The 26,122-nt window shown below is 49.5% G+C and overlaps 10 protein-coding genes across 10 annotated transcripts; 7 read left to right on the forward strand and 3 right to left on the reverse strand.

Annotated features, from left to right (window-relative positions):
- Positions 1 to 1,230: 1,230 nt before the first annotated feature.
- Positions 1,231 to 4,823, reverse strand: K444DRAFT_642033 (Arginase/deacetylase; the record flags this gene model as incomplete). Its single annotated transcript, XM_024884693.1, has 2 exons — positions 1,231 to 2,292; positions 2,343 to 4,823. 2 exons carry the CDS (start codon positions 4,821 to 4,823, stop codon positions 1,231 to 1,233), a joined length of 3,543 nt encoding a protein of 1,180 aa, XP_024739782.1.
- A 456-nt stretch (positions 4,824 to 5,279) lies between these two features.
- K444DRAFT_523775 (Queuine tRNA-ribosyltransferase) lies at positions 5,280 to 6,587 on the reverse strand (the record flags this gene model as incomplete). The annotated part of the gene is made up of 3 exons (XM_024874314.1): positions 5,280 to 6,195; positions 6,248 to 6,498; positions 6,546 to 6,587. The coding sequence occupies 3 exons, from the start codon at positions 6,585 to 6,587 to the stop codon at positions 5,280 to 5,282; spliced, it is 1,209 nt and encodes a 402-aa protein (XP_024739783.1).
- A 1,438-nt stretch (positions 6,588 to 8,025) lies between these two features.
- On the forward strand, positions 8,026 to 8,799 carry K444DRAFT_627745 (uncharacterized protein; the record flags this gene model as incomplete). The annotated part of the gene is made up of 1 exon (XM_024882843.1): positions 8,026 to 8,799. The coding sequence occupies one exon, from the start codon at positions 8,026 to 8,028 to the stop codon at positions 8,797 to 8,799; it is 774 nt and encodes a 257-aa protein (XP_024739784.1).
- Positions 8,800 to 9,350: 551 nt separating this feature from the next.
- K444DRAFT_610903 (HET-domain-containing protein) lies at positions 9,351 to 11,624 on the forward strand. The gene is made up of 3 exons (XM_024879844.1): positions 9,351 to 10,567; positions 10,641 to 10,685; positions 10,757 to 11,624. The coding sequence occupies exons 1-3, from the start codon at positions 9,568 to 9,570 to the stop codon at positions 11,380 to 11,382; spliced, it is 1,671 nt and encodes a 556-aa protein (XP_024739785.1). The 5' UTR covers positions 9,351 to 9,567; the 3' UTR covers positions 11,383 to 11,624.
- Positions 11,625 to 12,093: 469 nt separating this feature from the next.
- K444DRAFT_524831 (AFG1-like ATPase) lies at positions 12,094 to 13,775 on the forward strand (the record flags this gene model as incomplete). Its single annotated transcript, XM_024874386.1, has 4 exons — positions 12,094 to 12,214; positions 12,266 to 12,349; positions 12,397 to 12,847; positions 12,893 to 13,775. 4 exons carry the CDS (start codon positions 12,094 to 12,096, stop codon positions 13,773 to 13,775), a joined length of 1,539 nt encoding a protein of 512 aa, XP_024739786.1.
- Positions 13,776 to 15,049: 1,274 nt separating this feature from the next.
- Positions 15,050 to 15,716, forward strand: K444DRAFT_352899 (uncharacterized protein). Its single transcript, XM_024872111.1, has one exon. The coding sequence runs from the start codon at positions 15,257 to 15,259 to the stop codon at positions 15,656 to 15,658; it is 402 nt and encodes a 133-aa protein (XP_024739787.1). The 5' UTR covers positions 15,050 to 15,256; the 3' UTR covers positions 15,659 to 15,716.
- Positions 15,717 to 16,311: 595 nt separating this feature from the next.
- K444DRAFT_627749 (uncharacterized protein) lies at positions 16,312 to 17,970 on the forward strand (the record flags this gene model as incomplete). Its single annotated transcript, XM_024882844.1, has 2 exons — positions 16,312 to 16,694; positions 16,746 to 17,970. 2 exons carry the CDS (start codon positions 16,312 to 16,314, stop codon positions 17,968 to 17,970), a joined length of 1,608 nt encoding a protein of 535 aa, XP_024739788.1.
- Positions 17,971 to 18,444: 474 nt separating this feature from the next.
- On the reverse strand, positions 18,445 to 19,791 carry K444DRAFT_642037 (glycosyltransferase family 15 protein; the record flags this gene model as incomplete). Its single annotated transcript, XM_024884694.1, has 4 exons — positions 18,445 to 18,512; positions 18,563 to 18,851; positions 18,899 to 19,687; positions 19,741 to 19,791. 4 exons carry the CDS (start codon positions 19,789 to 19,791, stop codon positions 18,445 to 18,447), a joined length of 1,197 nt encoding a protein of 398 aa, XP_024739789.1.
- A 735-nt stretch (positions 19,792 to 20,526) lies between these two features.
- K444DRAFT_524989 (uncharacterized protein) lies at positions 20,527 to 23,062 on the forward strand (the record flags this gene model as incomplete). The annotated part of the gene is made up of 3 exons (XM_024874404.1): positions 20,527 to 20,651; positions 20,705 to 22,726; positions 22,774 to 23,062. 3 exons carry the CDS (start codon positions 20,527 to 20,529, stop codon positions 23,060 to 23,062), a joined length of 2,436 nt encoding a protein of 811 aa, XP_024739790.1.
- Positions 23,063 to 24,011: 949 nt separating this feature from the next.
- K444DRAFT_586317 (uncharacterized protein) lies at positions 24,012 to 25,753 on the forward strand (the record flags this gene model as incomplete). The annotated part of the gene is made up of 3 exons (XM_024877967.1): positions 24,012 to 24,201; positions 24,292 to 25,389; positions 25,438 to 25,753. 3 exons carry the CDS (start codon positions 24,012 to 24,014, stop codon positions 25,596 to 25,598), a joined length of 1,449 nt encoding a protein of 482 aa, XP_024739791.1. The 3' UTR covers positions 25,599 to 25,753.
- Positions 25,754 to 26,122: the final 369 nt, after the last annotated feature.

A 26,122-nucleotide genomic window follows, 5' to 3' on the forward strand; every position in this document is an offset into this window, starting at 1 on the left:
TTTGTCATCAGGAATTTGGTTGATTTGATGTTCTGGGAAGTGGCGCAATTGCGCACTCAATGTACGAAAGGCTTTGGTACATTGAGATTGAGATTGTCCAGTGAATTTCTCCTCTCAATTTCAGCACATCGCTCTCGGCCCCAGCCGGGGTACAACTTCCGCCTTTGTTATCCCGGTGGACTTCTGGGTCGCAGCCCAAGTTCCAATCGGGCTGTTTCTCAGTCATCAAGGAAGATCCAATTAAAATGGGGCAACGAGATCAAAGCATCTTCGTCTGAACAAATTGACATCTCCTGGGTGATGAACCCCTGAACGCCTTGGTTTAAGCGAGACTCTGAGCTGTTTTTGTATTTAGATGCGCTAACTCTGTGTCGTAGAAACGTTACGGTATTCAGCTACCCTGCTCGCGGAACGGAGACAAAAAGTATGGGTGTAGGACTTGAAATCCAGAAAGAGAGCATTGCGGACATTTTCGCCCCCCCGATGTCCTCGGTGGCTTGCGAGACAAAAACGTACGTTTCTCTTGAGGCTCGATCCATGGACACCTCTGCTTGCCTCTTCGACCCAACACTCTCTCTTCTGCAGACTTCACAATATACCAGACAGATCTCTACTCCATTTGTCATTTTTTCCCTACTCCCCCAAAGCCCGAAAAGAGTTTGGTTCTACTCCATCTGTTCAGCTCTTCAAGATGCCTCCGTCAAACGGGGCAGCATGGCTACGTGCACCTGCAACTCCTCTAAGCGTCGGACCTGCACCGTACACCCCACCAGGCCTTCGAGAACTGGTCATCAGAAATGGAGCCGTGGCGCTTTTTATGTACCCCAAAGCTTTCATATGGCCCTCAGCGATGAAGAAGTACACTCCACTCAAAGCAACACAACCAAAAACATCAAAATTCGACTTGTAAACTACCAAGGCTGAGAACCTCTCACTCAACCCGTAATATTTCCCACTTGGGCTTCGACATCAATCAAAATTTCTCACAGCACCGTCTCTGGATATGTCAATACAGATACACCATTGAAAAAGTCTTAAATTATCAATACAAAAAGCCACAACCGACTTGGAGGGTATCAAACAAATCTCCTTCTTCAACCCTCACGCGTATCAAGAAAACCTTCACACTAATTAATGAACCTCCCGCTAATTCGACAAAGGGAACCGCTTTGATACAACCAATCTGCCATTTCCCAAACCAAAGAAACCTTCGAAACAAGAAAAGCGCGATCACTTCTTAGGCGTCTCTGGAATCTCCCAGATATCGACGTCACCCTTATTCTCATCTTTCTTCACTTCACCGTTAGCCTTCGACAGCCCGAACGGTATCGTACTCGTGCTCGTAAAGACGGGCAAATCGCCCCGCTTCATTGGTGATGGCGTGGATGTGTTTGGAGGTAGCCACTTGAGAGGTTCTTGTTGGATCATCGATCCTGGTTGTGGACCTTCTGGTTGATAGTGCACGAAGAGCTCTGACTCTGGGGCAGGATGTAATGCGGGTTGAGGGGCGGGTTTGGGAATAGGTGGTCCTTGTTCTAGTTCTGGGTATGACGACGGAGCTGGCGGAGAGCTCGCAGGCAAAGGAACTTCGGCTGCATGCTGAACGTATGCTGGCAGATAATATTGAGGTGTTGACGGCACTAGAGGGAGCATCTCAGAAGGCTGAGGTTGAGAAGCGGTAGCGGAAGATCCGTTCGTTGAAGCCGGTTCAGCTACTGGTGGAAGAATGCGGGACTCTGCTGGGCGAGGCTTCGGCTTGATGGCTACAGGTTTCGATGCGGGCTTCGCTGCTTGCTTTGCTTGTTCCTTCGCTTCCCGCTGGGCCTTGGTAGTAAGATTCAACTTTATTTTCTTCATCCCAGACGTCAAGTTATCAATATCTGAAGTCTGAGAGCTTGATGTTTCGGTTGAAGGAAGTATAACATCACTCGAAGTCAACTGAGGGACTGCTGTTGAAGTGCTTCCAGAGGCAGCCGCACCACCCTCATTCAGCGGTGACTTCTTCCGTACCCGAGATGTCTTTGCTTCAGGACGGGGTTGAGCTGGAGCTCTTGTCTTCTTTACAACGACGGGAGGTATTGAGTGGCCTCGGGAGCTCATTGAAGAATCAGGTCTAATAGTTTGCGAAGTTGCAGGTCGACTATAAGAAGGCACTCTGTTGTGCCCGTTTGGTAATGGTGCTTCTGACGTAGCAGATCCTGAGTTGGAAATGAGGCTGAGTCGTCGGCTTGATTGATTCGTTGGCTTTGGATAGCTTGGCTCGGGTATCGGAGTTGTGCTCCTGGAAACGGCCTGAAAGCAGTGTCAGCATATCTTCCTTGAATCTTTAGCACGAAGCATACCTTCTCAGCAGCGATTATAGCCGCACCAGCAACAGTCTTTCTACGATTGGTCTTTGCAGCCGGCTTCTTTGCATCATCTTCTTCCACGGTCTCTACTAACGGCTTGGCGGGCTTTCGTGCCCTCAATGCCATTCGTTGAGATGGGTTATCAAGAGGCTCAGATCCAGAATTCGAAGTGGGAGGTGTGATGATAGATTGGCGGTCTCTTCTAGCACGGGTTGCTTCTGCCGATAAATCCTCCGGCTTGCAACTCATAGTCTGTCGGTCGATAGGAATGAGGATCTTGCTCAACTCGTGTGCAGCAACAGTCCAGTCAACCTCAGGAGGCGGAGGAGTTGGCGCTCTTGAGATTGGGCGTGGAGAGCCATTGCCTAAGTTTGACATACTCGACACAGCTCGTCGTCCACTAGGAGATGTGACCTTTGCAATGAAAGACTGGGTTGGCGAGGAATATGTTGGTGGGGTCAGGTCTCGCTGTTTTGGTTCTGGAGCAGGTGGTGCGGGTCGGATCAAGGCATCAAGTTGTTCCAGTCTCTGTACACTCCACCATAATGGATCATAGGTTTGCACACCCATTGACACGGTCTCTGCTGCCGTAACCCCATTAAAAGCATTGATCTTTTGGCCCATTTCATACGCAAGACCAGTAGGGCTGAGCTCTTTCTTGATGATGACTGGGTCACCGGCGGACATACCACTAAGATGGCTCAACACACCAGTGCACAGTGCTCGATCGCTGTAGCCGCCTTCCAAAACACTAATGACCCGACCGTCGACCGCGGTATCCTCTTCTGCAGCAAGTTTGACCACATCTCGAGTCAACCTGGCGTAGAACTCTGTTGGTACATTTACCTTGTGACGCTGCATTCCCGAGCTTTCCCATTCACTTGCATCAAAACCAGCTGACAAGAATATGGCTCCTTTCGGCTTGGGTCCATTTGGCATCATTCGAAGACGTTCGGTTTGTGCCCGTAGGTAGTTCCTGGTCTTCTCCAATAGAATCGAATACTTATTTTCGTAGAGATCCCAGAATTCAGATTCGCTCTTCCATGGCTGTAGGTGAACATTCCAGATGCTCTGGCCATGGGCGTTCTCGATGCAAATACTGGCATTCTTGACCTTCTCCTCATCGCCCATTTCACACGGATACGAATTGATATCGTGTAGACTGAAGTATCCAACCGATGTCTTTTTCCAGGGAAGGGCGTTCTTCGCAGCAGTTGCAGCGCGCTTGTTGATATCCCATGCAATTGCCTGAGATCCATCTCCGTGATGAAGGTCGAAATCGATAATGGCCGCATGTGTCAAGCCATGGGTAAGAGCAGCGTGAGAAATCCCAACATGAATATTGTTCAACCAGCAGAAGCCAGAAGGATAGCTGGCCGAACAGTGATGTCCCGGAGGTCTAATCGCAACAAACGTTCGATGTGGCCCCTTTCCACTCGCTGATCCTTGGAATACTGCATCCACACCTTCACATACAGCTCCCAATGCTCCTTCCATTGCATTCAACGATTCTGAGCACAAGTAAAGATCTCCTTCATGCAACTTCGGGGGGACGTCTTGATCCGGGCTTCGACTCATATCAGGTCGAGTCAATTCCTTTCCATTCATGGCCAATTTGGCTTCCGCGTTGTCACACATGATTTTTAATTCCTCCATCCACTTGGTACCATGGACATTCGTAACAGCTTGCGAGGAAAGAGCCAATCGGCGAGTTGTCTTCCTGATTCGAAATGGTACAAAAGGGATAGTCGAAGCATCTTTATTCGGGTGCAGGGGGTATTGTCCTTCAGCATGCCGCTCTCCTAGACGTACATATGCTACCGACAGCCCTAGGATGCTCGCATGAATCCTCTCTGGTCTTTCAACAATTGTACTTAGAGAAGCCTTCGAAGTTCGTGGTCGAGAATAGCGATGACCATAGCAGGAATCATGCAGGATCACAATCGTATCTGCAGACCTCGATCCATCCTCCTTATTGAGCAATTCGAGCTCTGTCTTGAAGTGGTTGGTAGCAATAGAAGCTGGGGTATGTCGTGGAGGAGGTGGTGTCGTATCTTCGACCTCTGAAAGAGGGGATTTGCCAACCATTGTCGAAGCGTTTGTGAATTGCGCCGAAGAGGAGCGACGAGACGGCGAGGCTCTAGAAGGTGTGATGCCTCCTACACCATGTAGAGAATTCATGGATGCTTTTCTCAGTAGTGTTGGAGTGGATGCGCGGGAGTGCTGGCTCATGGAACTGGGAGATCGATGGAGGGGGCTGCGCGGAGGTATTTTGCCATTTGGCGACGACGTGGAATTCTTCCGCTGGGGAAAGCCGCTACTAGGAGAAACGCTTGGAGGTGAAGAAGGGAGAGACGCTGCAGATGCTGCGCTGATAGAAAGCCGTTTCGGTGAATGCGAAAAAGTGTCGTTGTTTGTTGATTGTGGCAACGGGGTCCTTTCTTTAGCCACGTTTTGGGACGGTGAGAACGCCATTGCAGCTTGAAGCTCCAACGAGCCCAAACTTCACCACTCCTCGTGAGGATATCTCGATATCTGTTGTTTACTTCGATGGGTGATATAACGTTTGAGTGAGGTCAAAATAGTGAAGCATGCAATTACCCTAACGCGTGCCGCATCGACTAACGCGACATCCCTGCAAATCAGCCTTATGTGGCCGCATATTAGGTGCATGTTGCTGCAGGAGAAGCTTGGTGAAAGACTAATTTGAAGTAAGATGGATAACTCGGAAACTTTTCTAGAGTGTCTCTAGTTTAACTAATCTAGACATCGTAGCTGGAGCTGAGGATCTCTGGAGGTATTTCACTACTGATGTGCATGTAACCCTCTTGATGATTGGACAATGGAAGGTTGATCCAATTCAGAGGGTTTGTACCCACTCTGAAGCCTATCTATGGGGTATCTTTTTCTATAAAACGAACCTCTAAGCTTTTACTCTTCCATCAAATCAACCCCAACAGTATTTAAGGCCTGGACAGCCCAGTCCGGATAGTTAGATTTGTCTCCTCCATGCTGATCTGAGAAAAACTGCTTCAAAAAGACCGGATATCTATCCTCTAGGATAGCTTGCCTGACACTTCTCATCAGAGCTAGCTGGTACCACACATTGTGCATGGTCAGCAAATGAGCCCCGACAGTCTCCTTGGCTGCCACATGGTGAATAAAAGCTCTTGTAACACCTAATCCACCTTCTCCTATTCTACAGCAGACACATCCACATCCTTCCTCAACTGGCCCAAAATCATTGGCATACCTAGCATGCCGTAGATTCAGAACTCCGTATTTGGTGATAGCATTGCCAAATCTTGCTGTTCTCGTCGGCCACACGCAATCGAACATGTCCGCACCAAGAGCAACACTGACAACCAGATCTTCAGGATATCCGATACCCATCACATATCTCGGTTTCATTTCCGGCAGTAGGCTTGTGCATGTGTTGACCACACGACAATAGTCCGCCTTTGCTTCCCCACCACTCAAGCCTCCAATCGCGATTCCAGGAGTGTCTCTCGCAACCATTTCTTTGCAGCATTCCGTCCGCATCTTCAGGTCCAAGCCTCCTTGTATGATGCAGAACAAATTCTGAGTAGTAGGATTCGCATGCGCGGCAATGCAACGGTCCAGCCATCTTACACTGCGCTCCATTGCCTCCCGCATTCGTTTCGTATCTGGGGAGGTGGTCACAAGGACATCGTCGAGCTGCATGATGATATCGCTGCCAATCGTGTTCTGCAGAGCTATGGAATGCTCGGGCGTAAGGAGCATCGGTGTCCCATCATGCGGACTGAGGAATCGCACGCCCTCCTCTGTGATATTTGCAAGTTTCAATAAACTCACCATCTGGAAGCTGGGCACACCATGTTATTGCTTGTTTCCAGAGACGAGGAGAGAGGATGTACCCGCCGCTATCTGTCAAGATATTGTGCTTCCATCCCTGTAACTTATGCGCTCCTCCAACTTTCTGCAGCACTTCTTGCCCAGGCTTCAACCCAAGATGGTATGTGTTGTTCAAACATAATCGGCAACCTGTCTCTTCCAGCTGTTGTGGCGTCAGCCCTTTGAGTGAGGCTTGCGTTGCGACTGGCATGAACAGGGGTAATTGGACTGGTCCATGAGGAAGGGTAAGGATTGCTGCTCGAGCTTTGGTGGTCTGGACCCGGTGAGCTTTTGCGATTTGGGGTGGATCGTGGGAATTACGGAGCAACGAGCTATCAGCTCGAAAGTCAGCGCCGACGGCATAGGTATTGTTGGTGCCATGGCTGACTCTCGATGATAGTGGGGCTTTTTAAGCGGGGCAGAGATGTAGGAAAGTGTTTCAAAAGACATGAAGTTATTCGGATTTATTCTGCCGCTCGGCACGTGCTTCGCTTTTGGCGTATTGCGGACCTATTAACAACTCCAATGTGACCACCGGCAGAAAAGCTGCAGATTCCCCGCTGTAAACGATCAATGAGAAAAGGGCAAAGCGCTTATCGTATTCATGATATTTCCTTGATATGAACAGCTCTAAGAATTCCTCTTGGTGAAATGTGGCAGGCGGTGGATGGCGGAGCGGATTATAAATGCGCTAGCCGTGGAGCTAATGAACGGCCTTTTTCCTTTCCGGCAACAATTCGTCACTTCAACATCTCATCTCCATTAGATACCCCTATTTCACCCTCGGTGAATAAAACGAATGCGTCCTTGTAAACCTGATTCTTACCCCTGACGGACGCGGCAGGAAGCACTCAATATCATCCAATACCAGGCTCTAGCCCTGATGCGGCCTCGGTTTTGAACCGTTTATCCTCAAAATCATACGATTCTGACTGTTAGCGGGGTGGAAGGCTTCGTCTCGCCAGGATCTTGGCTCTCCTGGGCTCACTCCCCCAAGGATATTCCCACCACTTCTGTATAGTAGCTGTATTCCAATCAAAGCCGGATAAAGTGGGTGTTTCTTGATCGGATAGACTCTTGCGGGGTTTCTGAAAAGCTTCTATTGTCTTGTACTCAACGAGTTTCTGGGATGGAGGGTGTTCCCTCGACTCCGCTTTCATAAATGCCGAAATGATATGTAAGAAGTACTTATATTCCATGATTTCTTCTGTCGGATCCTCGAAGGAATGAGAATGACATTCCATTCTTTTCCTTTCAATATTTAATCTACCTTGTACTCGTGCGTTGTTCAACTGGCCGTCGCGATCGACGTTCATGCAGGCAAGGCTCTCAGCCTCGTGCACCCTTGAAAGAGGCGTTTCTCTCACGCCAGACTTGCATGCAGCCCCAGATTTTCCCATTCTCACCTTTCTTGATAAATTAGGAACTTGTTCCCCTCTTTTTTATATCTTTAAGGTCATTCGCAACATAATCAGCGTCCCAAATTCTTGGTGGATTAGGCTAGCTACCCTCTACCTCAGTCATCAACACTGCCGGTCATACGACATCACGAACCTCTTTCGACTCTACCACTTTGAGAAAAGAGACACAAGGCTAGGCTGCCATTCAACAGGAGACCGTCGAAATTCGTTACAACCCCCTTCACCAACGTTGTCTATCTTGTTCGACCACAAGATCTTCGACACTGGCGAGGCTACAACAGCGACATCTAGTCCTGAATCTTCAACTCCCTTTTGCCATCAGACCAAGTTCCAGCTTTCACCTGGTCATGCGGTTATAATAACGCTTTAATATCTCCAACATGATACCTCCAACCCCGGCACAAACCACCTTTCCCCGGTTCTCAGTCCTTCCTACGGAACTGAGGCAGAAGATCTTCCTCCATGCAACAACAATCCGCCGGACCCTTCCCCTAACCTACGACCCCACCACAAAAACTTTCCACTCGCCAACCCCACCTCCGGTTGTTCTCTCAACAACCCACTCCTCCCGCCTCTCCGCCCTGAATCAATACACCCTCTCCTTCGGCACCTACGCCTCTTCACCCAAAATCTACTTCAACCCCCACTTCGACACCCTCTACCTCCCCCGGCATCTTGAAATGGGCTACGACTCAACCTTACGAGATTTTCGTTCCTTGGTCAAGGACCCCTCTTCCTTACTCGACGAAGTACGCACCGTGGCAGTCGATCATGTCCGCGGGGATATTAAGCGGCCGTGGGAAGCTTATAACAAAGCTTCATTCCTCCGCTCCTTCCCTAAACTAGATGAAATTATTATCGTTTTGGGTGATGAGAAAGGGGACGGGGAAGAGATTGGAGTTAATGAGGAAGTCGAGTTTGTGGAGCCGAAAGGGGATCCGGAGAGGCTGTTGAAGATGTGGTATCATTTCCGCCAGAGTTTTTTGCAGGAGGAGAGGTTGTTGGAGGAGGTTTGTAGGGAGAGTGGGAGGGAGTATGAGAAATTTAATCTTCCGGTTGTGAATATTAAGAGGAAGATTAGGAAGACGATTGGTGATGAGAGGGAGAAGGGAGTTGTGGGGCTTAAGGAGGCTTTAGAGGGGATGAGATTGTAATTGTATTTAAGGAGATGGATGCTTATTGCAAAAATCAGATACCCTGTGCGAAGATTGTCAATATGTAATCCAACCTTTCACATCCCTCAATAACTCGCGGCGAACTTGCGATTTTTCGTTTGAAGTGAAGCCACTGGAGGCACCACTGAAAACCTAAGTGCACAGGTCACTCGAGCAGCGAGTCGAAAGACTCCATTTTCTCCGGGGAGAATTGGATATTTATTTCGCGTTTTCATATCTTCACCAAGTCTCAACTTTACCGTTGCAATTTGGAAGCATACCATTGGCGGGGGGCGACTGCTCCAGGGAGACTTGAACAATTTCATCTCTTTAGCAGGTTTTCAGAAATCCAGGCATCGATTTTGAGGCTTGCTTGGAGTTTCTTCTGCTGCATGCCCGGAAAAATGATTCGCCAAGAGGAATGCTACATCAAATCACATGTGTTGCAGTGAGAATCACTGAATTGGGGCTAGCGCGATCGCTCCGCTTAGTCAGGATCTGTGCACTCACTTCCTGAAGCTTCACACTTCACTCAAGCTCTTTTCTAGCTAGTTCAATCAACTCTTTTACCATTCAATGCAACTCCCTACTCTGCGATCTTTACGTGCATTAACATGCATGCCGCCTGGTGCTCAGCCTCATCACAGCCACGCCTCTCAATCAACTTGAACTCTCTGGCTCACTTGAATTCATTTTGCTGCCAACTTCCCAACTGCTTCTCACTTCAGAGCCAATTTAACCCCTTGAGGCGGAGCGAGCATCACTACCATGGACTTAGAAACGAGAAACGAACGTTACGTCTACGAGGCTTTATCGTATGAAACACGTCACCACCCCATCAGGCTGCTTAAGGTCCTTCAAGGTGAAAAGGGCAACCGGATCTGTTGCGAGCTATTCCACACACATTTGACCACTTTCGAAAAGCCAAGCGAGGATTCGGACTGTTTTGGTTTGGCTGCTTTCGAGGGGTATAACGAGGACTTCGAAGGAGATCCAAGATATACCGCCTTATCGTACGTCTGGGGAGATCATACAGATAGAGTTACGATACAAGTTTGCGGGAAAGAGCTTTCAGTCACCAAGAATCTCTTCAAATTCCTAGAATGCCACCGAGATACGTTTCTTAGGAATAGAAGCACGGAACCACTTTTTTGGATCGACGCAATTTGTATCGACCAATCGAATATTGGAGAACGGAGCAGACAGGTCGAGTCTATGGCCGAAGTCTACAAAAAGGCTCAGAATGTTCTTATTTGGCTTGGCGAGGAGAATGGAGATACTTCAATAGCATTCGAGACTGCGCAGAAGTGGAACGAGGACTACCAGGCCACCGAACAAGAGCGCCAAGCCTGTTCCAAGACCTTCGAGGGAGGTTGGTGGGACAGGCTATGGGTGGTGCAGGAAGCCGTCCATGCTCGAAGTTTATTGATGAGGTGTGGAACGCTCGAACTCAGGTGGGAGTCGTTCAACGAGGAAGTTGAATGGTCATTAGAGCTATTTTTGAAGATTTGGGAGATGATTGAGTGTCGAAGAGATTTTCAAAACAACAAACATGACGCAACCTGGGTGCTAGACAATTTTGGAGACCGGAAGTATTATGATCCAAGAGATATCATCTTCGCCACACGGTCAATTGTCCCAGCGTTGGTGTCTGTGGTTCCTGACTATTCCCTTTGCACAGCAGATGTTTTCATATCTGCAACTAGAGCAATAATTTCCCACGAAAAAAGTCTGGACGTGTTACTCCATACAAGCAGGAAAACACGCTGTAAGTAGAAATACTTTTCCCAACATAAACGCTCCGTGATTTCCTCCTCCTTGCTAACTTCTCCAATATCCAGGGGGTTTGCTTGAAACAAGGCCGACGCCATCGTGGGTGCCGGACTGTAAGAAATCTTTTCTAGACTTTGCTCTCTGCAAAATGTTTTGTTGAACGAACTAACTTAGTAGGACTCAGGGACAGTGGAAGACTATGGATTTTTGGAGTATCGTCCGCCCCTCGAATTTAAAGACGACGATCGCATCGATGATGTCTTAAGTCATGAGGACCCTAGTATACTCCTTCTGAAAGGGGTTGCTGTTGATCAAATTTTTTGTACAACAGCACCTCTCCGAAGCGTATATTGGGAAGAACAAAGTGCACCAGAAGTAGACGAAATAAAACAGCTCCAGAATTGGTTTCCCGAATGTGACAAAAAGTTTGTTGCACGCAATACACGGCCGAATTTAAACCTGAACAACATCGTCAACAATTGGCTTCAGCGACGAGGCAAGACTACGACAGCTTTTCGTACAATAAAGTCCCTTGTAGAGAGAATGAACCAACTATGGCATCTGGAAGGATACTCCTTCATCACAACTCAGAACGGTCGCCATGGGTTTGTACTCGGGGAAGCCAAAGAAGGTGACTTGGTTTTTGTTGCTTATGGCTCGGGCTACCCTCTCGTACTCCGGCAGGAGGATACAGATGAAAGCTCATATCGTTTGATTGGATGTGCAATAATTGACGAGCTCATGGATGGGGAGGCATTTGAGATGGTGAAAGTTGGAACGCTGGATGAGCAGACGATTCTACTTAGATGATCATGATCTCCTTCTGAATCTCCTCCAAAATCATGGGAAGAACTAAACCCCAAATACAACGCGGACCAATACCTGAAAAGTCGAACTTTCGAGCTTTACAGTTGTGCGAGAATTATCCAACGTGTGGCAGAAGTGAACAACGTCTCCCTGATTGTCGCCATCAAGTTAGGGATCCGGTATTCGACGCAAGAGCCCGTAGTTCAGGATGACTCCCTGGGTTGAGCTGGAGAAAGATATCATAATGCCTCAAGGTCTACTTGGTGACCGGAAGAGTCTCTTCAGATTCCAATGCTTTGTCAATATTGTTAAAGAGTGGTGGAAGCAGAGAAGAGTCCTCCCTTTGAAGAATTTCCCGCTCTCGGCTTTGACGCGCCACCTCGGCATCTCTTCCGAGACAATCCCGCTTTTTGAGAAGAACCTCCAGATCCGCAAAAATGGCCTGTTTTCGCTTCACCAACGTCAGAATTCATATTACATTATTGCGGAGTTCCGTTTAGATCTCTTTATTGTACAACATGTGCCAATAGAAGGCCCGGCTGCGGAGCATAGTCTTTTTGGCTTTCCGTCAACATGAAGCTTCGACCGACAGCATCCCGCTCTTTGCGGCGGCAACTTCAGAACCCTTCGAGACATGGCAATACGCGGCCAGGACTTTGTCTACAATGTCACCAGCAGTTTCGCGGGCGGTATGGAGGTTTGGGAAGCTCGGGGATGGTTGTGCGCTCAATTACCACGTCTGCGAATCCGCGTCCGAGAGAACAACAAACCAGACTTGTTTTCCCTGCTCCGATCATCGCAGGGCAGAGGCGGACTTTAGCAACCGTTCAAAATGGTATTTCGACTCTCTGTAAGTTATCAATATGTAACTAATTTCCCTTGGCAGTCAACCCAGACGACAGAGGCCCAATCCAGGAGTACGAGGCTCGGGTGGCGGCAGGGCGATTGAGGGACGACGAGCACCAAAGAGGTCAGAAACCCAGGCAAAACCCCGAATAAGAGATTGATGAGCTTTAGGCATCATAGAGAGTTTGCAACACCTCCACGATGAACTCCGAAGTTACAACGCGCCACCAACTGTTCACCCCACCATCGAGTCCCTTAAACCAGAACCCAAGTCCATGTTTGGACGCCTTTTTGGAAATACACCGAAGGAGCAAAAGTTAAAGGAAATTCCAGATAATCTGCCGCGAGGCCTGTATTTGTATGGCGACGTGGGGAGTGGGAAAACCATGTTGATGGACTTGTTCTATGAGACGCTACCTAGCAGCGTACACTCAAAGACGAGGATCCACTTCCATAATTTCATGCAGGATGTTCATAAACGGTTACATAAAATGAAGCTGGAGCATGGGAATGACATTGATGCGGTACCTTTTGTGGCAGCAGATATAGCGGAAAAGGGGAACGTTCTTTGCTTTGACGAGTTTCAATGTACAGATGTGGCAGATGCTATGATTCTAAGACGGTATGTTACAACTCTTCCCTCTTATGCCATCACTAACAAGCATAGGCTTCTCGAAGCTCTTATGTCTCATGGGGTTGTCCTAGTCACAACCTCCAACCGTCACCCAGATGACCTCTACAAGAATGGCATCCAGCGAGAATCCTTCATCCCTTGTATCAACCTTCTCAAAAACAGACTCCATGTTATAAACCTCGACTCGCCAACCGACTACCGTAATATCCCCCGCCCCCCGTCTGGCGTCTACCACGCTCCACTGGACAAGCACGCCCATTCCCACGCTGAAAAGTGGTTCCGCTTCCTGGGTGATCCACACCAGGACCAACCACGAGCAGAAACGCAACGAGTATGGGGCCGAGAAATCCACGTCCCGAAAGTTAGCGGGAGAGCCGCCATGTTCACGTTCGACGAGCTGATCGGGAGACCGACGAGCGCGGCTGATTATATCGAGCTGATGCGCAGCTACGATGCTTTCGTGGTGACCAACGTTCCCGGAATGACCTACCGTGAGCGAGACTTAGCACGCCGCTTCATTACTTTCATCGACGCCGTGTACGAGTCTCGAGCCAAGCTCGTACTCACCACGGCCGTGCCTCTTACTCAACTTTTCCTCTCGAAAGAAGAGGTCAAGGAGAGTGTCCAGCGGGACAAAGAGGACAAGAAGGGCCAAGCTGAGGATGGACACGATATCGACGATACGATGAGGAACTTGATGGATGATCTTGGAATGAATATGAAGATGCTGAAAAGCAGTTCTATTTTTAGCGGTGACGAGGAGAGATTCGCGTTTGCGAGAGCGCTGAGCAGACTCAGCGAGATGGGGAGTCGGGAGTGGGTTGAGCGTGGAATGGGTCTCGAGAAAGACGGCGGCAAGCAGGAGAAAGATAGTTGGCAGCGAGTTCGAAGCAGGCAGATGGAGGATAGCATGTGATGTCCCGATCTCAGCATGGGAGCCGGGTTTGCCGTCCGAGTTGGGGAATGTCCAGACGGGAAGGAGAGCCGCTGAAGAAGAGGCGAAGAAGATACCAAGACGAGATTTTAGAACGAAGAGTGAAGGCTGGATTGGATGATGAACTAATCTACCCTTATTTGGCGCCGGCTAGATTCCCTTGCCTGCCTTGCCTATCAGCAAGGGAAGGTGCGTGTTCATACATTATATACCCCCACCATAGCTCTTCCAAATAGCTCACGTACTGAATACTATATCATATCAAATATATACCGCTTGCAGGGGTTCACTATAGTCTACCTTATTGTTGGAACGAGCTAGAGCGAGATGTAGAGCGTTTGTTGGTACTCGGGTTGATGTGTACTTAGCCGGAACCGACTGATAGGCTGGGACTTGGTGTTGGGATAAGCTGGGCTTTTTAGGGTAAGGCTTTTTGGGTGGAAGATGCAGATCTAGTGGGGATTGGAAACTGAGCTAAAATGGACGATGTGCAACAGATCCTTGAGTTTCCTAATGTTTGTGTCGGTTCGAGATAGTGTTTTTGATGGTGTCAGCCCGAGTGGGAAGGCGGGTTGAGGGTGGAAAGATTTGAAGAGAGGGTTAGAGGGATTTGGATATCAAGTCAGTGGTTCTCGATATAACCAGGGAAGATGTCGTTCTTCAGGTTGCGAACGAGAAGGCTCAGAGGGTCGTTAGAGGAAAAGGGGTTTGGGAAGTAGTTCTCGACGTGTGATTACAGCAAGTTGGAGGTGCTGAAGGTCATAAGGTTAAAGCCACTGGGCATCAGTTCTCAGACACTGCTGTGCCCTGGGAGGCTTCCGTTTCGCTTTAGGGCTACTAGTACTGCAACGATGTGGCCCATGAGGCACAACCAAGAGATGCGCCACCGCTCGGTCAGAAGGTAAGAAGCGCGACTGTTGTCCTCTTGACAGATCTCCTTCCTGTGGCTCACGGATGTAGCGTTCGATGATACTGCGTCCAGATGCAGGGTCAACTGGAAAGAGTGAGAGGGCATCGCTACCACTGTCAGCAACACCAGATCTTCCATTCTAGTCGGTACACATGACTAAATCACCTCATCGTGGGTCTGCAGGAGGACCGCTCTTCAGCCAGAATGAAGAAAGCAATGGTCCGAAGTGAGAGGCCTGCAGCTTGATATATTTTAAGCCTGCGTTGACTTGCTGCCACATCCCGAGAGCAGCTTGACTCGGGATCGCCCTGCGCTATCCTGGGCCGACCCGCTGTCAGGTCCACAAGTCGCTGGGCAGGAGACAACAGTGGAGAAGACCCGCTCAAAGGCCAGGATCCGGCTTTTCTGTGGACCGCGTCTAATTTTGGATGGAGGATGCGACCCGGCCTTGGGAGGCTGCGCCTGGCGGGTAACGGACGGGCCTTCCTGGGGAGGCGTCACTGGTCAGCCTGCAGTCAGAGCCAGGAACGCGCTACAGGTACTTTCTTGGTGGATGGCTTGGGATGAAAAGGTATTAGACCACTGGGTCTTGCACTCCACGTCTCCAACCTCTTCTTGCGATCCTCCTCGTGGTCCTCCTTGTGACCACTGGTCCCAATCGCGTCTCGCGGCTACGCGCTCGAAGTCCTCGATGGCCAGAGCAGGTCGACCCCGGAATAGCGTGTGCCATTTGCCTTGGAAGTCTAACCCTGGCCAAAGCAAGCAGTGTCACACACCCGGGGACGATCGTTTTCCAAGCCGTCGAAAATACAAACTTAGGGCTGTGGGTTGTGACGCTTGTCCAGCCTTCTCTAGTCGCCCATGCGGCCAATCGACATCGTTTCCAACAAATTTCCGCTTCAAGATCCTCATGGTTGATCGTACCTGGTCAACCATGAATCGACGATCTTCTTGAGATGTCGATTAAGTGGCTGGACCACAGATACGAAGTGTTACTGGTAACAAGGTTTCACAGCGGCTGCTATTCCTCAAGCGAGTGCCGCCAAATCTCGAATTCCAAATCTGAAACTCTACCAAAAGGCAGACCAAGCTGAGCACTGGACTTCTGAGCACGATATCTCAGAGTCTGTTCGCATATTCCAGATCCTCTTTTTCCTTGACGCCAGGACTGAGGATTCTTGTCGCAAGGTAGAAGGCGAACCCCAACACCAGAGTTTCGCGTGCTCCGGTTCGTGCCTGTCAGCTCCGCCCCCCGTCATGCTGCAATATGCATTTCCGGCGATGCCTCAGCCCCTGGAAGAGAGCCCACAGCCCCCTACCGATGCATGCTGAGTGGTCCTCTCCCCGCAACCCTTACAGTCCTTTTCCTGTCCTCCAATCGCAAAGCTGACAACTCTCACCCTCTGGGTTCATTTCATCTTTCGCCCAAGGCGGCGGGAGTCCTTGGGCCTTCATGTCAGCCTCTGCGGCGCAAGGTTAAGAGGGAGCTCCTAATAGTTCCAACGACCCACTCTGGGTAATTTGCTGATCGTGTTATATTCCTCCTTCTCCCAGAGCCTCCTTCATGTCGTTCCTTCTTCATCTGCAATGGGTTTCAATATTTTCGCGATGCCTGCTTCGTCGATCATCCTGCTTTTCTCTGTCGCGCTGGGCGTGAGCAACGCGCTTCCCTGGCCAGGACCTCAGCCTACAAATGCATACCAGCCTGATGCTTGGTCGCCAGTGCCGACTAGAATACCAGCAGATCCTGCGAATTTGTTCAAGAGGAGCTCTGTGGATGTGAATGTTTGCGGATGGATTGGGGGAAATTTGGGACAGCCTGTCCAGTGCGCGAGCGGTTCGTCGTGTATACATGATACCATACATGGGTATGTGGGGTGCTGTACTACATCCGGAGCTTGCACGAGTGGTGTCTATACAAGTTGTGTGAATAGCCAGTCTTCAGCATGGAATCAGAATTCGGGCCTGGCAGATAGTGGCATCTACACATGGTACGCGCGAAGCACTTCCCACTCTGCAAACTCAAGCTAACTTCGTTACAGTACGGGCTCTTCAGTATGCTATCGAAACACTTACCCAGGAGGATATTACCAATATAGCTGTGGCTCATCATGGGAAGCTACATCGATTTTAACGTCATATTACGGACAACCTTCAAGTGTGTTTCTCCAAATCGTTTATACGGGAGTAAACTCCACACCCACGACCTCTGCAACTACCACCTCGAGCCTATCCACAACCCCCGCCCCGACAAGTAACGTCTCTCCCACCACTACACCAACAAACACGCCCTCTCCTCCCCCCAAAAAGAATATTGGTGCAATAACAGGCGGTACAATCGGCGGCGTCGCCTTCCTGGCAGCCCTCCTAGCACTGGCCTTCTTCCTCTACAGACGCCACCAATCCAGGCACCACTACCGCGCCGGCCCCTTCATCAGCAGCCACAACTCCTCCGTGAGCCAACCCCCCGCCAGCGGGCCCTTCCAACGCATCGGCAACCCTTCTTACGACACCCCAGACGACTTCATGCAGCACCGCTCTGGCCTGACAACCACCGTAACCACCATCACCGCTGGCCCTCACCATCATCCGCATCCTGGGACTTTAGTTTTCCCCGATACATACGCATACGCTGGGGCAGCGGACCCACACCATCCGTATACGAATGCGCCGCATACGCCGTATTTCCCACCTAATCGCCAATCCCAGGACTCCCAGGAACGAGACTTAGCTACGAGGGAGGAGACACCGTTAGTTGGTTCAGGGGGAGGAAGCGAGATCGACGATTTCTCACGCGGTTTCAACAATGCGATTGCGGAACGACTGCGAGACGGGGATTTGGGTCGCGATACACTTATCAGTTCCGGCGTTTTGCCGGGCGGGATCGGCGGCACGGGCATCGGGATGGGCATTACCGGCTTGACGGGGAACTATCGAACTGAAGATAGGGAGGCGAGGAGTGAGGCGTTCAGGGAACGGATGGGAGAGAGGATCACACCGCTGGGATCAAATCCCGTGAGGGGGTTTAGTTTTGATGTTGTTGATGCTGGAAGACGTAGTGGGGAGGGGGAAGAGGAGTTTGGCGGTCCGCCGATGGAGTTGAGGGAGAGTAGGTTGGTTGCGGGGTTTGGCGGTGCGGTAGGGAGGACAGCGGAGGATGAGGCGCGGCCGAGGTATCAGCTTGATGAGGTTATTGGGGAGGATGTGCCGATTCTGCATAGTCCGGGCCAGTTGAGGCATCAAAGGCGGAAGAGCCGTGAGGAGTAGAATGTTGAATGGGGTCGAACAGGTGCCGGAGTTTGGCGTTATTGTCCACGGTTTGAGTTGGGGCATTTGAGCGGCGAAGGTTTTATGATATGATGATACCCTTCGTATGTCTGTAATTTTATGCACAGAATGAAATATTTGAAATCACTTACATTTCCTGCTTTTCGGTCTGTGTCGGAGTGATGTCTGGTTAGATAAACACGACTCCAAGATTTGACCCGTTGAGGTAAATCTGGGCAACGAAACCTGTCTAGCAAGGATCACAGGGAAATTGAATTTAGACAAGATGATTGATTGCCTTCTGTTCCGGGCCCGATTGCGTTAATCGTCCAATCCAAGAGACCTATATCTACAGAGCCACAAGGCTAATCTTTCAAACCAACGCCGCCGTTCCCGACCATGCACAATGACAAGATCCTCAAGCCAACCCTATGAACTGCTATCCCCGTAGAAGAACATCAAGTGATGTGTTTATTAGTCTTGTTGATTTTCGTATCCCTCTGGCTTTTCCATCCCGTTAATATCGAAGAATCGTGATGTACCTGTTATCAGTTAGTGGGGTTTTGGAAAGAAGGAAAGTAGGGAGGCTTACAAGAGTATCCCTTCCAGTCGAAGTTATCCTTTGGATTGCAGTGACACTTCAGTTCCAACCTCTGCTTGTCACTGGTTGGGCAATGGGTAAATGGAACGTGGTAGTAGGCGATGTCCTCGAAGAAGTGGATTTCATCTTTGTTCAGGAGAAGACTGGCAGCAATCGAATGTACTGGAGCGTCGCCCCAACGCTCGTAGAAGAATCCACCATCCTGGTCAAGAGATTCGAAATAGTCGGTGTAGGCTTTCGATCGCAGCCAATTGAGGTTACCAACTTCAAAGTTGGACCACTGGAATATGATTAGCAAGAACTTCAGGATATTTCACATTCACTTACCATATGACAATGATTGTACGTCTCTCCGCCATCGTCACTCAAAAATCCCATAGAATTGTCCTTGGCAATGTGCTCGGGATGCGCCTTCATGAACTTCTTGGTGCTGTCCCATAAAGTAGGGATAGTCTCCACGTATTCGTATAGGCTTAGCACGAAGCTGTACTTCTTCTTTTTATCGGCCATGAATTTGAAGACGTCGTAGTCAATGTCACAGAAAAGCTCTACGCTTGGCTCAACTCGCCAGTACCATTCGTAGTTAAGCATCAATGGTTGCTGAAAGAAGAAGCCAGATTCGAATCGGCACATATGACGGTAGCTGATAGAGTCTCCATAGATAATCTTCCGTTGGGCCATATCCTCACGAACCTTGCGGGCCTTCTCTTGATCAATGTGGTCTGGGAAAGACCAATGTTCCTTGGGAATTTCTCCATAGTGAGTGGTGCCAGATACCAATGACGTAGTGACCTTCTTGAATGTTGCGTCGAAGGGCTTGTCGTTCAAGAATACCCAATCATAATGGAACTTCCTGTTGAATCGGTCCTCCACCTGACGAATTGATCGCGCAATCTCCCATAAGTCTGAGTTTCGTGCCAACGTGACGAATGTCGCATTCATTCGAGGTCCATCATTGGTGGCAGGAGCAAGACCCCCAGCTGTATTCGGTGTCGTGTTCTTCAGATCAGAACCGGCCTTGGTGGGTATGCCAGTGAAATCCTTCTTGTTATCAAGTAGGTCGGAAGGGACTCTTGGTGTCGAGGAAGATGAAATGAAGTAGATGACCGCCAGCCCCTAATTCTTGGTTAGCAAGGCAAACGCGGCGACAATGCAATGATGTGGCCTACAAAGAAGGCAAAGAGAATATATCTCAGATATCTGGCCCCTCCAGACGCCATCCTCGGTAGATTTCCCTCGGATTGTTGCTGCTTCTCTGAAGATAGCCCCGGCATGAGGTACCCAAGAATCAATCGAGTGATCAAATATCCCAAGGAAGGTCCAAAAGAGGGTCTAAAGGACACACTGGCTGTGTCGGATTAAGAAGGAAAAAGACGAAGAAGAGAATGAAGGGGGTGTCTAGCGAAGAGAGGCGGAAAACCGCGTGGGCTGACAGAAGGGCCTATTTCCTCTTTGCAATTAAAATGTCCCTGATGGTCTGCAGCGGAACTCGTGTTCCCTGCTACCCCTGGCTTTGGCGTTGATAGTCTTAAAAAATAAGACGCTAAACCGTATTCGATAGCCTCACTAGTGGGAGGCTCTCGAGCTTTCCCCACCACCCGCATCACCACTTTGTAAATTATTGGGGATCTCGACATCACAAAATACAACGATACGATACAGCTTCTACTGTCTTTCAACTACCCAAGAGTAAGCTCCAGATGTGGCCGGTCTTCGACTAGGACAATCATGACCGGTTTTCGAAGATTTCCCCAGTTCGCCTCTGCCTCGCCTTGTTTCGACTCTTTGCTTTTCTAGATGTTTCACCTACTTCCCTCAGACCTACATTGTTGCCAAGCTGACACGATCTCTAATACAGTTCCCCGCTTCTCTTCTTCGGTCGACTTCCCTTAATGGACGCTCTGCAGATTTAAGTCCGCACCCGCAGTCCAAGTCAACCGGAGCGCATCGCCAACATGTCGTTCTTTGGCTTCGACTCAACCCTGCCCCGCGATCGTGGCCACAATACCTCCGCGCCTGGCTTTGCACAAGCAGCAGACCCATTTGCTGGTCTTTCAAGACAGGAAGATGACGATGATGCGTGAGTGGGACAGCAACGGCTCACGTTCCGATATCTAACATCTTATTCAATAGACTCGACTTTGAAGATACATATGATGGTCTAGGTGATCAATTGGATGAGACTGACGATGCTCTTAATGATGATACCTTCGGTGGTGGTGGCGTTGCAGGTGGAGCAACGAAACCCGTGGGCAAGGACTTTGATTTCTTCGGTCAGACTGCCAAAGTCGCAGATGCTATTGTTGAGGAGCAGGCTCGCTTTACTCGTCAACAACCAGTCTCCAGAGTTACCCCGATTGCATCGAACTTCTCGCAGCCTCTGTCCAAGCCGGCAAGAACTGGATATGAGCGTTACAAGGAGCCAGAGTATGTCCCCGAGATGCAGGTTGACCCGACTTTGTGGGGTGTTGCGCCAAAGCGTGCTGCCCCCGCGCCAGCTCCCGAGTCTCCTGCTACGCCTGGTCTAGCTCCTGGTGGACGAAAGATGATGAGCCTCGAGGAAGTCGAAGCTGCTATGCGTGCTCAAGCTCAGAAACCAGCGCCCGCTCAATCAGCAATGCAACAACAAGCACATCAATCGCAGTATAAACAACCTCCTCCGCAGCAGCATCAGTATCATTCCCAGCAAACCCAACAACATCCGATCCCAGTCAGCGGTCCCCCGAGAGAAGAGCCTCGTGCAACACCTCCAATTCAGCCAACCCAAATCTTGCAAAGGGGCCAAGCACCTCCTGCTCAGCCTGCAGCTCCATCTCAGCCCACGCAAATCTTGCAAAATCCCAACCGCTATTCGGCCGAACAGAGACCAGCTCCTGCTGTCCAGCATCCCGGTCATCACTCCCGCCCCTCTGGTTCACGTCACATTATCACTCACCCACAACAGCTTGCAGGCCTGTCGGAAGAGGAGAGAGCTGCCTTCTTGATGGAAGATGCTAAGCGTGCAAAACGAAACCACAAGATCTTCTTGCTCTCGAAGGACAATGGTCTCATGACTCCCCAAGATAAGAACTTCATTACTCGAATCCAGCTCCAGCAGCTTGTAACTGCAACTGGCAACCCTAACGAGCATGGAACGGACTCGGGTCTCTCTGAAGATTTCTACTATCAGGTTCATAACCAAATCCGAGGTGGACCTCGTCAACATCCTGGTCAACCATTGAGTAACTTTGCCCAAACATATCTGTTTCAGACTGGAGGTCGACATGGTGGCGTGCGACGACAGGCTCGGGGAGGCGACAACCACATGCAGCGCATGGAGCAGCAAGTTCAGCGAGCCGTTGAAGCTGCCAAGAATAAGCCGAAAAATAAGCAGCTGGTTATCGAAGGAAGCTTGGGCAAGATTTCTTTCAGCAATGCAAAGACTCCGAAGCCCTTACTGAATATCAAGCGAACCGAGAGTGGCACCGACGCACAGAGGCCTGGAAGCGCCGCTCGTGACCGTAGAGCCCATGCGGCAGGTGTTAGTGGTAGTGACAGAAAGACAGTTTTGACTGATATCGAAAATGTCTACAACACTCTGCTGCTGATGGAGGATCATGACCGCCGCATACCCTCTCCACTCACTGACGATCTCAATCCAGAGCTCGTCGGTCTCCATATGGACTGGCGAGCCAAGGCACAGAAACTCAACCAACAATTGTGGCAGCAATTGAAGGTTCACGAGCCAATTGGCGCCACCACAGTTCATCCATTCATTGCTATCCTCTCTTTCAGCAAGGGAAAGAAAGCTATTCCAAGAGTCTTCCGCCACATCTCGCCAGAGCAACAAACCACCATTCTCACCATGATTGTTGTTCATCTCGATCAACTTGATGTCGTTCGTCAGGCTTTGTTATTGCCCGGTGAAATACAATTAGCTGCTGGTATTCGCGAGAACGTCGAGTACTTCTCGTTGAATGTGATGCCGTCGCTTTTCGGATTACTCAATGAAGCTGGATTGGATATTGTCACAGGTGTTTTGGGTCTTATTCTCAAGAGGAACGTCGACCTGATCGCTCGGACCAGAATTGGAGTCAGCATGTTGACGATGGTTTTGAGTCGCGCGGAGCTTATCAAACAGAACGGTAGTGTCAATGACCAGGAGTGGGATCAATGGTGAGTTGTATGCAACCACGCTTGCGGACTTCATTAATAATCTGCAGGGTTAATACCTACAACACTTTCTTCGACGCGCTCGAGTCCACACTGCCGAATATCTTTCCCGGCACGGTCAACACTGGTGAGGACATTTACGTATGGCAATTCCTAGCCGCTATCGGCATCGGTGCTAGCCCCGAGCAGCAGCAGCGTCTTGTGATGGCTGTCAAGGACCGTGTCATGGAGACCGTTGCCCTGGCGAAGACTCTTCCCCCGGCGATGTCGAGCCAACGATTGGCTAACGTCAATCTCTTCATGCGTTCTATTGGTTTGGATGTCGAATTACTTGCGTGAACGAACGAATGAAACGACGTGTTTTAGAGATTTATCAGCATCAATTTTTTCTTTTCTTTTTCAAAAATGGTATTTGATCGGAAGCATAGGAAGGCCTGTGGTAGGTCTGATTAGGATGCCATAATACTTTGCTTACAGAGCATTGAACTGTTCTTCGTAGCGAGTTCTGCATATCAGCCCGGAGGCGGCTGATTTTGATGAATGAATGGCTGCGAGCATGAGGTCTGGGAAATGGGCGGATATCATATTTTATGGTGGTGAGCCTTTCAAAACGGCGAGGTTGAGCACTATGCTGTCTTACATCAGGAAGAAAGTGGTCTGGAAATTCTGAATCATGATGAGGAATATCTAGATGAGAGAGAAAATGAAACGAAAATCAATGAAGCCCCTGAAGCAGGACATGAGCTATTGCGATTACTCGCCCCACAGCTCGGGCATCGAATTAAATATTGGGGATCCTTCGTTTCGGAGAAGTTTTCCCAAACGGAAGTCCGACGGCATTGCCAACTCGCCATCTTCACGAAATCAAAATCGGCACTTCAAGCAATTCTTTCGCAGACCCTACAATTTCCTTGCTTCTTTAAAAGAGATCTCGATAATGCGAGCCCGATACGCAAATCTCCCGCGCGAGTGGGATCTCGGCGCACGTGGCGGTTGATTGATGTCATCACTATCGCGATGGCATCACGACTTCACTAATGACCCTTTCCTACTTGCGACGTCTAGCCGCAAAAGAGTTAAACATAGATGGAACCCTGCAAATTCGGTTTGTACGCCGTTTAGGGTCAATCCGTCACTCCGGCTTTGTGGAAAAGTAAATCTTGGCGTGCTCATACAAGAGCAGAATTTCTGTTTACTTAATATCCCGCCCCCACCTCATGCAAGATATATCTTTCTAGTAATTGTATTTCCGAAGAATAATCTCACATTGACATCAACTTCGGATAATATGCCAAGGAGTTCCGACGATGATACGCTCCAGTTTGAGCCTGAGCACAATGATCAGAGACAACAGAATGAAGCTGATGGAGGTGAGAGTGGAAAGAAAGAAGAGCAAAACGGCGGTGGCCCAATTGGATTTTGGAACAAAGAATTGAGAGCCGTGAGGTTGGATGTCTTCAAGAATTGGGGAATTACCAGTAGGTGACGATTTACGTTAAGATGCAAACCCTCCACCTTCCGTTAGAAACCCATATTTCTACCAAGATGCCTGACGAACCTCCATCTAGCCCTTATTCTTTGCACCTTCATTCTCGCGGTCCTGTCATTATACTGGGCTGTTCTTTTCCACGTTGAGGACAACCTCTCTTCCCTCGTCGTGTTCGTTGTCGATTTTGATGGCCAAGTTACTCCATACACGGATGTCACCCCGGTTGTTGGCCCTATGATCGTCCAGACTGCTCAGTCACTGCTCGCACCCAGTGGAACCGTAGGATGGCAAAGTCAGCCAGCCTCAGTCTTCGGGTTCGATCCCATGGCTGTTCGTCAAGCCGTATACGATGAAAAGGCTTGGGCAGCTATTATCATAAACGCAAACGCAACAGCTCTCCTCCAGGATGCTGTCAACAACGGAAATTCTTCATACGACCCAATGGGCGTGGCTCAAGTGGTATATGTAGAAGCAAGAGATGAGAATACACTCGACAACTACGTCGTCCCCCAACTCCAACAATTCCAAATCCAAGTCACAACCTCCTTTGGCCGAATGTGGGCAAACCAAGTCCTCTCACGAGCCTCCACCGACCCCTCAATTCTCACCAACATCCAGTCCGCACCCCAAGCCTTCTCTCCCGCCATCGGCTTCTCAATCTTCAACCTGCGCCCCTTCTTCCCTCAAACCGCCACCCCAGCAATAACAATCGGCCTCATCTACCTAATAATCATCGCCTTCTTCTCCTTCACCTTCTACCTACCCATCCACATGAAATATATCGAACCACAAGGCCACCGACCCCTCAAATTCTACCAGCTGATAATTTGGCGCTGGCTAGCAACAGTAACAGCCTACCTCTTCCTCTCCCTCTCCTACTCCCTCATCTCGCTCGCCTTCCAGATCCCTTTCTCATCGACCCCATCTTCTCCGACCGAAGTCGTAAACCCCACCACCGCCTACCACTACGGCAGTTTTCCGGTGTATTGGATGGTCAACTACGTCGGCATGATCGCGCTTGGTTTGGCATGCGAGAATGTGGCCATGGTGGTTGGCATGCCATGGACGGCGTTCTGGCTGATCTTTTGGGTCATCAGTAATGTAAGCACGTCTTTTTATAGCATTACGCTTGCGCCGAGGTTTTATTTCTGGGGCTATGCGTGGCCGCTGCATAACAGTAAGTCCCGATCCGAGCCCTGGTGAGAGGGATAGCTGATGAAAATAGTTGTCGACGCAAGTAGAAGGATCCTTTTCGATGTCCATTCGAGGATTGGACTCAATTTCGGGATCTTGTTTGCGTGGTGTGCAGTTAATACAGCATTTTTCCCGCTGTGTTGCTACTTCATGAGATGGAAGACGATGAGAGAGGAGAAGAAGGCATCCTAGCAGAAGAAGGAGCAATGAGGGATCAGTAACGCCTTCAGGTGATGTAGAAGTCAAAATTCTTTGTGTTTATTCCCGGGATATTTTTTAGATACGATAGATGATTAGCATTAGAGCAAGTGGTTCAATCACAGCGAAGCTTTGTTGTTGTTTTAACCCTGCCACGGATTGGGGCCATTGCAAGAAAGGAAGTCTAAATGTTCAAAGTGCATCTTTTCTATTATTGGAAGATCTCTAGGCAGCAGCCATGATCACACCTCAGCTCATTCACCCGAAGAGGCATATCCTTTATCTTCTAATCCCAGAACCAAAGAAACATAAGAGCGACCAACCCGTCTAGGCATCAGATGAAAATAGATTATTAGGCCGCTACTTCTATCTCTCAATGGATAGTGGCCCGAACACCCTTAGAGCTAATCTTTGGCATAACAAATAGATATCCGTGAGCAGGAACGACGTCCGACTCATCGGTTTCATACAATTGCATGTCAAAAGCTCCAGGGCGGAAAAGTTGAGCCAAGATGTGG

The sequence above is a fragment of the Hyaloscypha bicolor genome, assembly GCF_002865645.1.
Source record: "Hyaloscypha bicolor E unplaced genomic scaffold K444scaffold_53, whole genome shotgun sequence".
Lineage (NCBI taxonomy): Eukaryota > Fungi > Ascomycota > Leotiomycetes > Helotiales > Hyaloscyphaceae > Hyaloscypha > Hyaloscypha bicolor.